Source organism: Lethenteron reissneri, chromosome 43 (assembly GCF_015708825.2).
Source record: "Lethenteron reissneri isolate LAM-NWPU_2019-01 chromosome 43, ASM1570882v1, whole genome shotgun sequence".
NCBI classification, from domain to species: Eukaryota; Metazoa; Chordata; class Hyperoartia; order Petromyzontiformes; family Petromyzontidae; genus Lethenteron; species Lethenteron reissneri.
Genome location: NC_083821.1, coordinates 344,736 through 358,445, shown reverse-complemented (window position 1 = coordinate 358,445; position 13,710 = coordinate 344,736). Strand labels below are relative to the sequence as shown.

At 54.9% G+C, this 13,710-nt stretch overlaps 1 protein-coding gene across 5 annotated transcripts in view; it reads left to right on the top strand.

Annotated features, from left to right (window-relative positions):
- TRIT1 (tRNA isopentenyltransferase 1) overlaps positions 1 to 12,858 on the top strand; it is a 56,926-nt gene extending 44,068 nt beyond the window's left edge. For 3 of the 5 annotated variants that reach the window (XM_061569591.1, XM_061569592.1, XM_061569593.1), the window contains 6 exons: positions 364 to 475; positions 4,363 to 4,475; positions 7,701 to 7,778; positions 10,566 to 10,675; positions 11,066 to 11,183; positions 11,995 to 12,858. In XM_061569591.1, the coding sequence (XP_061425575.1) occupies positions 364 to 475; positions 4,363 to 4,475; positions 7,701 to 7,778; positions 10,566 to 10,675; positions 11,066 to 11,183; positions 11,995 to 12,128 (665 nt within the window). In that variant the 3' untranslated portion in view covers positions 12,129 to 12,858. Of the gene's footprint in view, positions 1 to 363; positions 476 to 4,362; positions 4,476 to 7,700; positions 7,835 to 10,565; positions 10,676 to 11,065; positions 11,184 to 11,994 lie in introns of those variants that run through there. The other 2 variants (XR_009756369.1, XM_061569594.1) reach the window with 2 other exon arrangements.
- Positions 12,859 to 13,710: the final 852 nt, after the last annotated feature.

The following is a 13,710-nucleotide window of genomic DNA, read 5'->3' as shown; positions in this document are numbered from 1 at the left end:
GGGGGAGAGGAGTGAGACGCACCACACACACGCACCTCTCCAAGAGCTGTTTGTCCGCATTCGCTCAGCAGCTCAATGCGAGGAGCATCTCAATGCCACGGGTGTGTGTTGGCATGAGTGCCACCCCTAGGTCTACTCAATCTTAAATAAATACCTTCTGTGGTGTAAAAACATCAGCATGACGGGGCAAAGGAAACCGGGCGTGATGCTGTCTAGCCACCTCTTCGTGTGCCATGCTGGCTGTTATAGGTGCTTGCTAACAGAACTTGCCCAAACAGTTTTTTAAGGCTGTATGGGGAACCTTTGCCTTTGTGTGCATGTGCACACAAACACACACACACCCCTCGCGGGGTGCTTGGGCAGTGCTCGGAGAACGTCTGGATGCGCGCGTGGAGCAGATGATGTCCCAGGGCCTCTTATCGGAGCTGTCGCTCTTCCACCAGCGCCACAACCAGCAGCGACTCGCCAGTGGCAGGTAGGCCGAGCCCGGGGCACGCGCGTGCACACGCACAGCTCGGTAATCAGAGCCGGCCGGGACGGATGACACCGTGGCTAGGGTTTCCATGATATACTTTTTCATGAAACGATAAAAAGTTAACATTCACGTCTGCAATTTGTTATTCGGGCAGAGGCTTTATACGCATCGTTGCGTTATTGTTTGTGTACACCTTTGTTCATTAACACACAACCTCAAGCAGCCAGCAATAAACTGCACTATCAAACTGATCTCATCGCTCCATCTCCCCGGTGGTCATTCTCTCAGATTCATTCCATTCCTTGCCTGCCACTCCGTTATTATATTTGACCATCGGCCGCACACTTTTCTTCACGGTCAACCTTTGCTTATGAGTTGGTGGTACAAAACAAGGCTGTGTGCATTACACATGCGGTGTCGTGATGTCACGTGGCATGCAAGGCATGATAGGAGGACTGATGCAGTGGTCACAATCGCACCATTTACTGTGTAGGAATCCCCGTTTGTGTGCGATGCTGTTACTCTTATTCATATCCAGGTTGCACTCACCTTTCTGTCTGATGAGTTCATTATCGAGTGCAAGGGTCAGCCCAGTGCCAATGTTTGTATAATTCTATATCTGCTATTGCATCTTCCACCACTCCATACTCTGTCTCGATAACAATCGTTGCTCCTCCACTCCTCCTCCCCTCTTCCTCCTCGTCACAATCACCATTTTGTTATAAAAGTCAATCCAAAGGAAGCAAAATCTAATTTGCATTTCTTCCCCAGTGAGCAAAGGGGTTGTGCAACACCCGCATAGTAAACTTGGCAGGGGGAGAAGCGTAGGAGGCGTGCGATGAGTGCGTTACTTGGCCACTGATCCGCGCTGCACCCACATTCCCGCGCCCGTCACGGGGACGCGGCCACGCGGCCCGCGTCTTTACGCGACCACGTGGAGCTGAGCGGCCGTCCGTGGGCTTCCGCGCCCCACCGATCCGATTGTTCCCGCCGCCTACGGAAGGTGTCTCAAGCCACGCCGCTGCGGATTCACTGACGACCGGCAGTATCGCGGAGGGTCGCTGCCTCTATGGTGCAAAATAAACGAGGACATGTGGCATGAAGAAGAATTTCTCACAATACCAGGATAGGGGATAACTCCTGTACACGTAAATGAATGGTCTCCAGCGGTGCGTTATTGTTACTACGCAACGCAATAAAACTGGGACTTTTGACGTCCTGGGAAGACTGACAGATTTCCTACAATGGTTGCCTCAATGAGAGGATGGTTCTGGGAACCCGAGCGTTGGACCGGTCGAAGATGTTTACACCGCCGAGCGACGATGGCGCCGCTTCTCTACGGCCCCCTCACGTGCCGTCTGTTTTGTGCACCTTCGGACAAATTGTTTAATTCATTTATATTCCGTAATTGCGATATTTGAATGAGATGTGGGTGGGATGGGGGTTGGTGTGGGGAGTGCGGTGCGTTGGCATGTTTACTCGGTCGCCATGGCAACAGCCGGCCGCATCAGCTTGCCTGTGCAGCGCCAGGCAGGTGCTTGTCAGCCTTGGCAGCAGCTGCTTGGTGCAGCAGCAGGACCAACAGCAGCATCTTTTATTCATTTATTTCATACCTCACATGGGTGTAAAGCAAGTCCCAGACTGTTGCTAATTCAATCAGCACAAGTGAGGAGAGCACTGGGCACAGGTAGCACAGGTAGCACAGGTAGCAGCACGCATGAAGCTCGAAGCGCAACACGTTTTCTAGACCACCGGTGATAACATTGCATGCACCGGCGCACGCGTTGCACATCGGTGGCTCGGCGGTAGAGCGAGCGGCTCTGAATAGGATGGTTGCGAGTTCCATTCCTGGCTGGGGTTGACTCGGCCCATCATCCCTCCCTCCTGGTGTCTATAAAATTGGAACTACTTTGTGGTGAAGTCAACAGTGGTTGTCCTATGGTTAGACCTGACCCTATCCATAGGTTTGTGGAATTTCCACCGTAAACAGGAGATGAACACCACTGCCTCAATATTAATTTATGCAGGAAATCTGTTTGACTTGAAAAACAAACCAACGCTTGTGGAGTAAACTAAACTGACATTGAAAACGTGGCCAGCGGCTCGTTGTGACTCGTCGCCTGCCTCGCTCACTCGCCCCCGAGACCTCGGTGGGAGTCGCGCCAGCCAGCTGCGAGGACGCGGTCCCCGTGCACGGCGCGCGACGCTTGCCTCTGGCTTTGCAGCTGTAAGAAAGAGGGCTGGTGGCGTCGCTCCGCCACCACGCGTGGCTTCCGCTCGTGAGCTGTGATTGTGCTTGGCCACAGTGTGCGAGCGCCTGTTCCGCTCCGGGGTCGTGTCGGCATCGTGGCGGCGTTGTGAACTCTCTTCCTACATCCCTGCAGCCTTTCCCACAGTCATGTTTGCTCTCCTGCAGGCAGTTGCTCTCCTGTACGATTCATAATTGGTTTATTTTTTAGTTTGATTGTGTAGGTATCATGCTAATGTTTAACTAAATCTCCACCACCCGACAGAGCCAATGAAATCAGGTTGTCACATCTTAGGGCAAATATCACATTTTATTTGGTTTATCAGGAAAACCGGTGCAATGTTGAAAATCCGAATAAAATATTTGGCAATTTTTTCGAAACAAAGTTTGGCTGGAGATTACACTGAGCATCATTAGGCGCTAACAAAAGTTCAGCTTTCCTGTGCAGGAGTTCGCTAAAGCGACTGCACTTAAACCAACACAGGTGCTGTTGTAGTTGAGCCTTGGTTGTTGAACTATAGCAGAACAAGGACATCTTGCTCAGGGGAGGTGAGTCACACGGTTCTGAAGCGGCGGTCAGCAAGACTTGTTTTGAAACTTCACACTTTCGCCTGGGTTCACCTCGTGCCACCAGGAAGCGGTGACTACCGCTTCTCAAAAGTCCTCTCCGAGCTGCGCGCGAGCAGTGACCACGCAAAGGAGGAAAGTGCCCCGATCGCACGGCGTCTCTACTCTGCTCGACCGCGTGTGCGTGCTCGCAAACGGTGAAACGTGGAACACGCGTGTAAACCATGCCGCGTGCCACCCACGCCAAGTGTCACCCACGCCAAGTGTCACCCACCATGAGCGCATGGTCTCGTGCCTGCCAAGGTTCCCGAGATTTCATCTTTGACCATCATTACGTGTAATCTTATTTGTATTTTTGTATTTTAAGATTGTTTAATACGGCTAATTAACATTTTACATTCGCATTTTATAAGGTCTACTTATTCATAATTTTAAAGATTTTAGCCCTTCGGTATTACTTATACTTTGTAACGTTAGTATAGTTAGAGTGTATACAATTTATATAAGTTAAGATTCCTACTTGTTCAATGTATGCACCGTCCCGCCATAGTGAATTCCTTGTTTGTGCAAACTTACATGGCGATTAAAACCGTTTCTGATTTCTGATTATTCTGATTCTGATTACCAACCTTGTTCAGTCTACTGCTGGATGAAGGCCTTTCCAAGCGGCCGTCATCATGAGGAACCCGCGATGTAGTCTGTAATAATCCATGTAACATCTGCACACGCGTTGATGTCGTCGCTATGTTTTCCGAGTGGGGGTGTTTGATCGCACCTCACCTCACCGAGTGCCGAAATATCACTCGCCACTGACGTTAGCCATAAAGTGAACTCAAACTCGGATCATTGGGTTCGGAGCACGATTATTGTGGGCCTTGTAACGCACGACGTATCGTAACATCGCCGTATCCCAGCCACCCTTGCGCCCACTTGCCCTGCCACTTCCTCTACCGCCACCCCCCCACCCACCCGGCCCGCTCCCTCCCCCCTTGCTTGGCCGCCGGTCCGTGTCGCGCCACGCGCCTCACTGCGATGTGACCGAGACCGTGATGGCGCCCGCGTGTCCCCGCAGCCATGACTATGAACACGGCCTCTTCCAGTCGATCGGCTTCAAGGAGTTCCACGGATTTCTGACGCGGCCAGCGGAGTGCAGGCCCGAGCAGGAGGCGGCCCTGCTGCAGCAAGGTGATCTCCAGCTCTCGCACCTTCCATTGCATTTCGCATCCTTGTGATCAGTTTAAATGAGCATAATAACAACGTGGCGATTGTTAGGTGGAGGAGGGGGAGGGAGGGGAGGGGAGGGAGAGGGGGTGGAGGCAGTGGAGCGACACAGAGATGGACAGTCCAAGATCGGTGGACCAAGGGGAAGACGGGGGGGTCCATCTGAGAAACTTTCAGTCTCCTATGTCACCGGGCACGACCGGATGTGGGATGCAGGTGCACATCAGCACAAAATCGAGCGAATCGCGGAGCGTTACTGCGGGTGGAGCGGTGGTGCAGTGACCGGCGCACTGTCTGCCGATGACGAGTGACACCTGAACCACTTCACCAGCCCGCATTGACCGGCGCGGCAAAGTATGGTCAAACAACTCCCGTGACCAACTTGCCTGGACAAAGCTCGGATGAGCGGTCGCCGTGCGTAAAATGTGTGTCGTGGGCTGCTGTGAGCTACGTTGTCAAGGCGGCAGTGCGGCAAGATCTATTATTGTACTGTGCTTTGCTTCAACGACTCTGCTCCCCGTCTTCGCCGACTCACATCGGCAAGTGTGGTGGAGTACGACTGACCTGGTGTGATGGATGCCATAGTTTAGAATTTCATTGACAGAGCAGCTGAAAATAAAAATTAGTCATTTTACGATAGCTGAGCAAAGCCGTGAATTGCGCAAGAGTCGCGGTGACATCAACAGGGGCAGAAGACTTATCTGGAAATGAGCGGTGACTGCGGATGGATATGGTAAAGCGGAGGGAGGTAGAGAGGGGAGGGAGGGAGGAGTGGGGGGGAGGAGTGCACTCGCTCAAGTTGCTTGGGAGCCACTGACATTTGGAGGCTGCCAGTCCTAGCAGGGTCAAGCTGACTCAGAGCCAGGACATCTGCACGGTGTTCGCATCAAGATGATTTTCCACCCCTGCGACGGCGACTGTGGCGCAGGTCCCAGCAGCCCAACGTTGCAGACTGCGCTGCTCCCGGCGCTCATAAACGGTGACCGTTTATCTCCATTAACCAACAATAAAACGGGAGCCTAAGTGCGCACATGCGTTCACTGAATAAACGTTTATCATCGCTAATGCATTATTGCGTGAACAACAATGCGCATCGTTGCATTGTTATTTACATTACTGGCCTGCAACTGCTCGAGCCACATTTTGTGAATGAGCCTCCGCTAAAGGGAGCTCTCGGGAGCACCTCTGGAGATGATTTTGGCCTCACGACGTCGCAGGTTCGTGGCGGCTGGGGAGGCCTTGATGTAGCAGTGAAATTATTGAGGTTGATGATGATAGTGGGGACCCATTTACAACTTACTGAGCGTAACAGGGAGGACAGGAGCTACCAACGGCACGAGGGTTTGATCAAGCAGGAGGTGCGGAGGCGGTGGGGCCGGGTGGCCGATGCCACGCCCGGCCGGGTGCCCCGTGTAGGGAAGGCACGTGGGAGGCATCTCCACCCCAGCGCTCTCTGCGGGCTGCTCGCATGGCTGCCTCGCAGCAGCGCAGTGGGAGCCAGTGGGAGCCAGTGGGAATCCAGTGGGAGCGTGTGGGAGCCAGTGGGAGCCAGTGGGAATCCAGTGGGAGCGTGTGGGAGCCAGCGGGAGCCAGCGGGAGCCAGCGGGAGCCTGCGGGGGCCCAGTGGGAGCCTGTGGGAGCCTGTGGGAGCCTGCGGGAGCCAGTGGGGCCCAGTGGGAGCCAGTGGGAGCCTGTGGGAGCCTGTGGGAGCCAGTGGGGCCCAGTGGGAGCCTGTGGGAGCCAGTGGGAGCCAGTGGGAGCGTGCTCGTGCGTCGAGCAATGGGGTGGGAAGTGCGGATGGCTCCGGGTCAAGGTGGCTGTGAATGTCTTTCCATCGTTAATTTTAGGTAAAATCAAAACTTATGTGGGAATTATTGAGGCAGTGGTTTGTTGCATGCGAGCCCAGTGACCCGGGTTTCATTGCCGGGTGCGGCTAAGATCAGTGGAGGTTATCTGATGTGGTCGTGGGCCTCTCCTGAGTCGGTTCAGCCTTAAATGAGTACCTGGTGCAGTGTGTAAATGTCGGAAATGTGGTGCTGACCACACCGCTTGTTTGTGTGCCGTGCCAGCCTTTGTAGGTACCCGCTGGCCACCAGCTGCCCTGTAGTCTGAAAGGCTAAATGGTCATCTTTGTCGATGTGCCTTTACAATGATTGGTCTCTTGAAAAACCAAGTTGTTCCACGCGTGAGGGAGCTTTCTGGAACGGTTTATGCGGTTGAGCAAAACCATTCTCGCATCGGGATGTGTATCAGATTCACGCCCCAATGTGGTTTTTTTTTGCGAGTGTTGTGGTCTCGGCAGGCAGAAGTGGTTTTATTGCGACACGGGAAAGCTTTCCACATTCTGTTCGTGTGCGATCGAGTTGAGGTTTTTGTAGTCGCTCTCCTCACCCCGCCTCCACCCCACGCCGCACTCGGCCAGAGTCTCGACCTCCGTTGTCAGAAAGAATCGTTTGATTCTTTCCCCCCATCGCATAAGCAGAAGTGCCTTGGGGGTTTTCAAATGAGGCAGGGAAATCAGAAATCTCGTTCTGCAGCTTCGCAGTCACAAGTCGTGTCACCGACTCGCGCCGGCTGACGAGAAGAAGGGTGGAGGGGTGCGGTCGCCGCCTTCCGAACCGGCTCGGCTGTCACGCCGTGATTCGCCTCCTGGCGATTACGTGCAGCCATGGAGACGCTGACCTGGCCCCCACGAGCATCGCCTTGTAATTCTTGGTCACCAGTTTAGACTCCCGTGTTCTGGCCCCCAAGAAAACTTGGAGTCAGCTCTGTCCTGGGCCAAAGGGAAGCTGGCCGCATCCTGTGTGCATGAGAATTAGCCCCATCCTGGGCCCCATCAGCGCTACCTCCATCCTGGACTCCAGGTGAATCACGTCTGTGTTAATCTCACGGGAGTCTTCTTCATCCTGGGTCCCAGTGGAATACGCCTCATTGTGGACCCCAACGGAGCTGGCTCTGTCCTGGACTCCCAAGAGCTCCGTCATGGGCCTCGGTGAAGCCAACTCCCTCCTGGGCCCCTTTCAAGCTGCCTCCGTGTTATGCCCCACTCAATCTGGCTGTGTGCTGGGCCCAAAGGAATCGGCCTACGGAGGGCAATTGGCTCAGTGAAAGTGCGAGGTTCCGGCTGGATTGACACTAAGCGTTCTTCCTTCTCTCCCACCCGCCACCCCCGCCCCCTGTCCCTTGCAGGTGTTGAGGCGCTCAAACTGGCGACACGGCGCTACGCGCGCAAGCAGAACAAGTGGGTGAAGAACCGCTTCCTCAAACGTACGCTGCCTGCACGTTACACGCGGCTGCCCGGGGCGCGAGGACCCCCACCACCGGTTCGGTTACCCCACGCCTGCCGCGGACGTGAGCCGTCAATGGAAATCGAACTCGCGTCGCCGGCTTCTTAACGTGGTGCGCTATCCACTGCGCCATCACTCTTCTATATATTATTTTTATATCCTTACTGTTGTTCAAGTTCACTAAAGGCGGACAAAATATTGTACGTCTTCACCTCTGTCCTGTGAACGTAAACCACTGCGTGTTTTAGCCCAATTCCCGTTTTTGCGTCGTCTCTATATTTCTGGGCCACCCCCCTGACCCCCCATCCCATAGCCCCAGACAATCGAGAGTTGACGGCACTTCTCGTGATGAGATCTGCTCGTGGCTTAGAGCTGTGCGTTGCTCACAACGACGTCTCCGTGCCGGCGCGACCGAAGGGGCGGTCATAGTTTGTGTGTACGTGTCGCAGGTGGGAGGAGCGCCTGCTGGCCTGGTTCCATCGCTCCTCCTGCCTCCCTCACTGGTTTTGCACCAAGGGAAATAGTAGTGCGACTCGCTTGACCAACCCGCTCTTGTTGAATCAGGACAAAAACTATTCGGAAAGAGGTGTTGACTTACTGGCCACGGTCACTCCGCTATTGAGTTAAGCCCCACACCGCCTGCTGAGTTATGGGTTTTGTTGACTGTACTTCATCATGCCGGTAAGGGAGCCAGGCCCAATTAAGATGTCACTCGCCACTGATTGTGCGAGCCGGAGTTGAGAATCGGGCTCATGTCGACAGGTTAATAGTGTCATGCAGTCATCACTGTTTGACTGCTCCAATTCATTTATCGGATTTAGTTTCTTACAACGTTGCCAGTTTTTACCTGTTTCAAGGGACAGTTCTTTCTTTTATCGATTAAAACGGTTGCTTTAAACCGATTTGTATTAGTCATCATTAGCCATGATTAACCGACTGCTGGATGAAAGCCTACCCAAGCCATCGCCCATGTCCATCTCACAATGCAACAATCTAGCTCCTGCAGACAAGCTGATTTCACCGCTTCGTGGATGTAGTCTCATCCGTGTTCTTGCCTTTGGCTGCCATTCCATCCTTGGCCTCGACCACCGGCCATCATCCGTCCCTTGTAGGGTGACGTGTCCCACCCTAGCCCCCCCTACTTGTCCTTAACAGGCAATGGCGTCTCTCTAACTTGCGTATGTTTTCGGATCCGCACGCCCCTCCTCCTGTCGCTCCGTGTAATTCCAATACGGCAAGGCAGACTTTGATTGGCAGGGATATCGACGTGCCGCCCCCTCGCCTCCGAGTGTGGAGTGCGTTACAGTGCTTTTCAACCTACGGCCGTTGCTCAAAATGTTCTCCCGACGTGCGTGCGTAGGGGTTTGTCCTGGGCGCCGGGTGCCTGGGGTCGCCTCTGTCTCTCTTCAGATAAGGGGCCTCTGTTACTCTGCAGTAGTTCTTGGTGTGGTTTCAAGTCGGGATTGAATAATTCACGCCCTCCCTCTCCCGGCTATATTATGAATTGCCACGATTCGGGGTGACAATTAAATTCAAGAACCAGCGCAGTGTGTATTGTGCTGTATACTCGTACGGTTTTACAGGAACCCATACATAGACTTACGTGGAGAAATACAACTCCATCGCTTCTTCCTCTATAGAATAAATACGCCTACCGATCTTCGCACAGTCGCGTTTACGCACCGTGTGGGTCCGCGTCGCGTAGACACGCAGTGTCTTGTAGCGCCGCGGAAGGCAAGCGCAAGGGGGCGGGGGACCAGCATCGTCCCGAGACTTCCCCCTGCACACGTGTCGGTCGCGCTCCGTTGCTCGAACGCGCTGCTGTGTTTACATGTACACAGTGCCGCGTGTGTTGCTGTGCGGGCGTGTCCACGCGCGCTGCATTCTCGCTCGTCGGTGAGGAGGGTGCCCGCATCCTCGCTGCTGCTGCTGCCGTCGCGTGTAGAGAAAGGAGTGCCTCTGTGTTTACATATACACAGTGCCACATGCAAGTTGGCGTGTGTGTGGACCGGTTTCCCCTGCATTACATATGTGTGTACGTGCATACATATTGTGTGTCGAGTACTTGCACGTAAACATGACTTTGGTGTTTTTATGTAAACGTTAGCTGTATGTACACATACCCTTCAGGAAAGTCATCCGTGTGGAGCTCTGAATTATCTCCTCTGGTTTTGTCGGTTTTCTCCGGACGATTTAGTTGATTTTCACAAGCATGGCAGAACCTTTCCGGAAACAATCTTGAGACTTGGTAAAGCTTATATAATAAATAAATTACGTGTTTTTTTTCTGTTTTACAACCAAGGTCAAAAGAGTGCTCATGCATTAGCTCTGTCTATATGTAGTGCAGGCTCACAATAACTCTGGAAAAGATGACCCGATATCAATTACCTTTTAGTATAAAGTTGCATCGCTATAAAGACTTACCCTGTAGAATGCCAGCCGCATTGATCAAAGGGTTATCTGCCAAAATTTGGCAATGCAAATCCAGCGTGAAACGAATCGGCTGGCAGAGTGACGATATCGCGTGCACGCATCGCCTCCCTGTGACGTCATCGCACGTCGTCTTGTCAACGTGGCTCTGAAGGTAACGTCATTACCGCTCTCGTTTGGAAAGCGTGACGGAGTCCGTGCAAGTGCTAGATTTTTCTTCCTCGTATTTGGATTGCGTCTCCCTCTCGAGCAGAAGCGACCGTTGTTGTTGAGCTCCCGTTGCGTCACCGACGAGGCCGCTGACCTCGCCCTCTCCTCGCGACCCCCGACCCCGTAGGGCCCGGCCCCGCGGTGCCGCCCGTGTACGGGGTGGACGTAACAGACGTGTCTCGCTGGGAGGACACGGTGCTGGAGCCTGCGCTGCGCATGCTGAGCAGCATCGTGAAGGTCGGCGCCCACGACCTCTCGGACCCCACGACTTGCGCCGTCTTGACGAACGCTGCTCCGCTCGGTTGGCGCCTGAGGAAAACCCTCGTGGGCATGCGAATGTCTTTTTGTGGTTGCGCGCCACGCTATGAACCCAACATCCCGAGTGCAATTCCTGGCCATGACTCGTGTCAGCGGTGATTATCTGAAGCGGTCATGGGCCTTGCCTTGGTTGAATTAGACTTCAATGAGAACCTGGGGAGACAAAGGTGGCACAGTGTGGTGCGTCTCACACCACCCCTTCGTGCCCCATGCCGGCCTTCATAGGTGCTCGCTAATGGCACTTGCCCCAACAGTCCATTGAGGCTATACAGGGGACCTTTGTGTGTGTGTGCACGCGCGGCGCTGTAGGGTGAGACACCGCCGGTGGAGCCCCTTTGCCGGGAGCCGGTGGAGCCGGGGTCCAAACGACGACGCCACGATTGCTCTGCGTGTGGCCGCGTGGTGATGGGGGACGAGCCGTGGCGAGGTGAGGCACCCCCATCCCCCCCACATCGTTCCCAACGGCCACTCCGCCCAAACAAACAAGGACGACGACTCGCACGCACAGATTCTGTCACGGCATCCAACGTGCGTTGGTCTGCGGAAGCACCGATTGGCTGTGATGACGACTCGTTCTGGGCCGCACAGCGAGGTGACGTCACGCGCGAGATCTCACCGCGTTGGTCGACAAGGCTTTTCCCTTTGAGTGCTCTCTTAAATCGCTCGGCTTTGGCCGATTATGGTCACCGTGGCTGGTTTTCTGTGGTGAGTCCCACATCGCTACACAACTCCACTCTTGAGTTTAGGTGATATTGGATCAACTTCTTACAATTTATCGTGCCACCCCTGCCATGACGAACGGACGGAACGGCTCAAAAACCAAGGTCGGACGCGGTCGCAGAAGCGCGATTCGTGACGTCACGTCGACATTAAACCACCTGCTCCATTAAACCAACTGCTCCATGTATTCTCTAGGTGCTATCGTGTCTGAAGGTTTAACACATTGGTGTTGCTTTTGTTGTTTTCTCTCCACCATGTGGCTTGGTGATTTTATCGGTGTGCCCCACGTCAGGAAGTTGAAAGCAGTGTTGTTTTCTCGCTGAATCGTCGCGATACGTGATGTTATCCCTGCGCCACGTTGCAAAGATTAAAACTATTTGCTGTTCTTTTATAAACCGGTGGTGCTAATTGATATTATCGGTGCCACGCCAGGGCATTTCTCACGGCTGGCGTCGTTCCTTCTGCACCGCGGTGCTTCGTGACGTTAATGTCCCCCCTCCCCCCCCATCTCTGTCCAGCGCACCTCAAGTCCAAGGGCCACCAGCACCACTTGCGGCGAGAGAGGAACCCTCATGGTGATCGCGGGCGAGCGCACGACAGCGCAGCGACTCCCCCTGTGACGCCGCTCACCGAGGTCACGGCTACCTCCTAACGCCGACTTCCGCACCACGCCATGCCGCTTCACCGGAGACAAAACCCGAGACGAGTTCACGCGACCACGTGCACCGCTCTCCGTTCCAGACTTGTCGAGGTCTCCTTGACATTTTAGACCGCGTTCACACGGTGTGCCTTTTATTTTGGAGCACGTTGAAAGCCTTGCGGCCGCGAGAGCCGATTAAATGGTGGTTTTACGATGGGCCCGGCTCGCGACCGCGGAGTTAAGGATGAGCCGACGTCTTGTAAATGAAACCACACACGGGCACACGTCCCGCACGCTCGGCACGAAGGAATTGAGGAAGCTCGGCGGGTGGAGCCGTACTCCCGCACGGCGCGGGAACGCGGCACGACGGAGTCGCCGACACGGCACTGAGCACCCGGTACGGCCGCCTGCAACGTGGAACCCCACCCCACCCGGTCCATGCCGTGCCTAGCGATAGATGTCCGATGCACAGGGTTCACGGGGGCAGGGCGCACGTCACTTGGTTAAGCTTCTGCGGATCTGCTGGGCTCGTTGCTGGAGCTTTGTGCAGTGGGGGTGCTGCCGACCAGTGCTTGCTGGAGACCTGCCTTTGTCCTCGGTAGAGATGACGCGATTGCTGTCGACGCCACTCGGGAAGCACGTGCGTGTGAGGAGGGTTACCATGGAAAAACCTACATTCGTTTTTAACGCCGGCTCCCCGTTATCCCTGCCGGCTAAAAATAAAGCGCCAGTTACATTTTTAGCCATTTGTGGTCGGTGTCGTTATGCTTAGACGGGACGTCCGGCTGGAGGTCGCGGTCGACGGAGGCTGCCGGGTCACTCGAGCAAGACCTGGAGAGGTTGCGGGCGCCGCCCCCTGGGGAGGAAATGCCCACTAATTAGGCCGCTCTGCCAGAAAATCCCCGATTAGTGCACGAGGTGGGAGTGGGGTGTGCTTGCGTGGTGAGACTGCCACCCGGAGCTGGGGGGTGACGTGCGTGTGTGCACGTGACAACCAAGCGTGTGCTTGTTTACCACTACGAGTACGGCTGCTGCGTGTGCGGCAGCGTGCTGAGGCTGCGTGGTGGCACTGTGTGTGATGCTGCGTGGTGGCACTGTGTGCGGCAGCGTGGTGAAGCAGCGTGCTGAGGCTGCGTGGTGCCACTGTGTGTGATGCTGCGTGGTGAGCGGGAGCGCAGCGTTTCGCGTGCTGCGCTACGAACCCGACGACCCGAACCGGTGTGGCCTTCTCCTTGTGTCAAATCACCACCTGGTTCGGTGGACAACAGCACCTCCTCGTGTGCCGTGCCGGTGCTCGCTGACAGCACTTGTCCCAGTAGTATGAAGGCTGCATCGGGATATTTGTGTGCGACATCACCACCACGCTCACCACGCTTGGCACATCAAGCAATATTGCCACATCCTCACCGCATGTTCACTAAACCAACACACACCAACCGCTCCCTCGCCACACATTCACCCCACACGCAGTGGACACTCGCCACACCTGCCCTGGAGACTCGCCGCACTCGCCAGACATGGCACACAACGCACATTCACTCCTCACTCAACACGCACCCTCGCCACCCATTCGCGAACCTCGCCACTGCCCCCC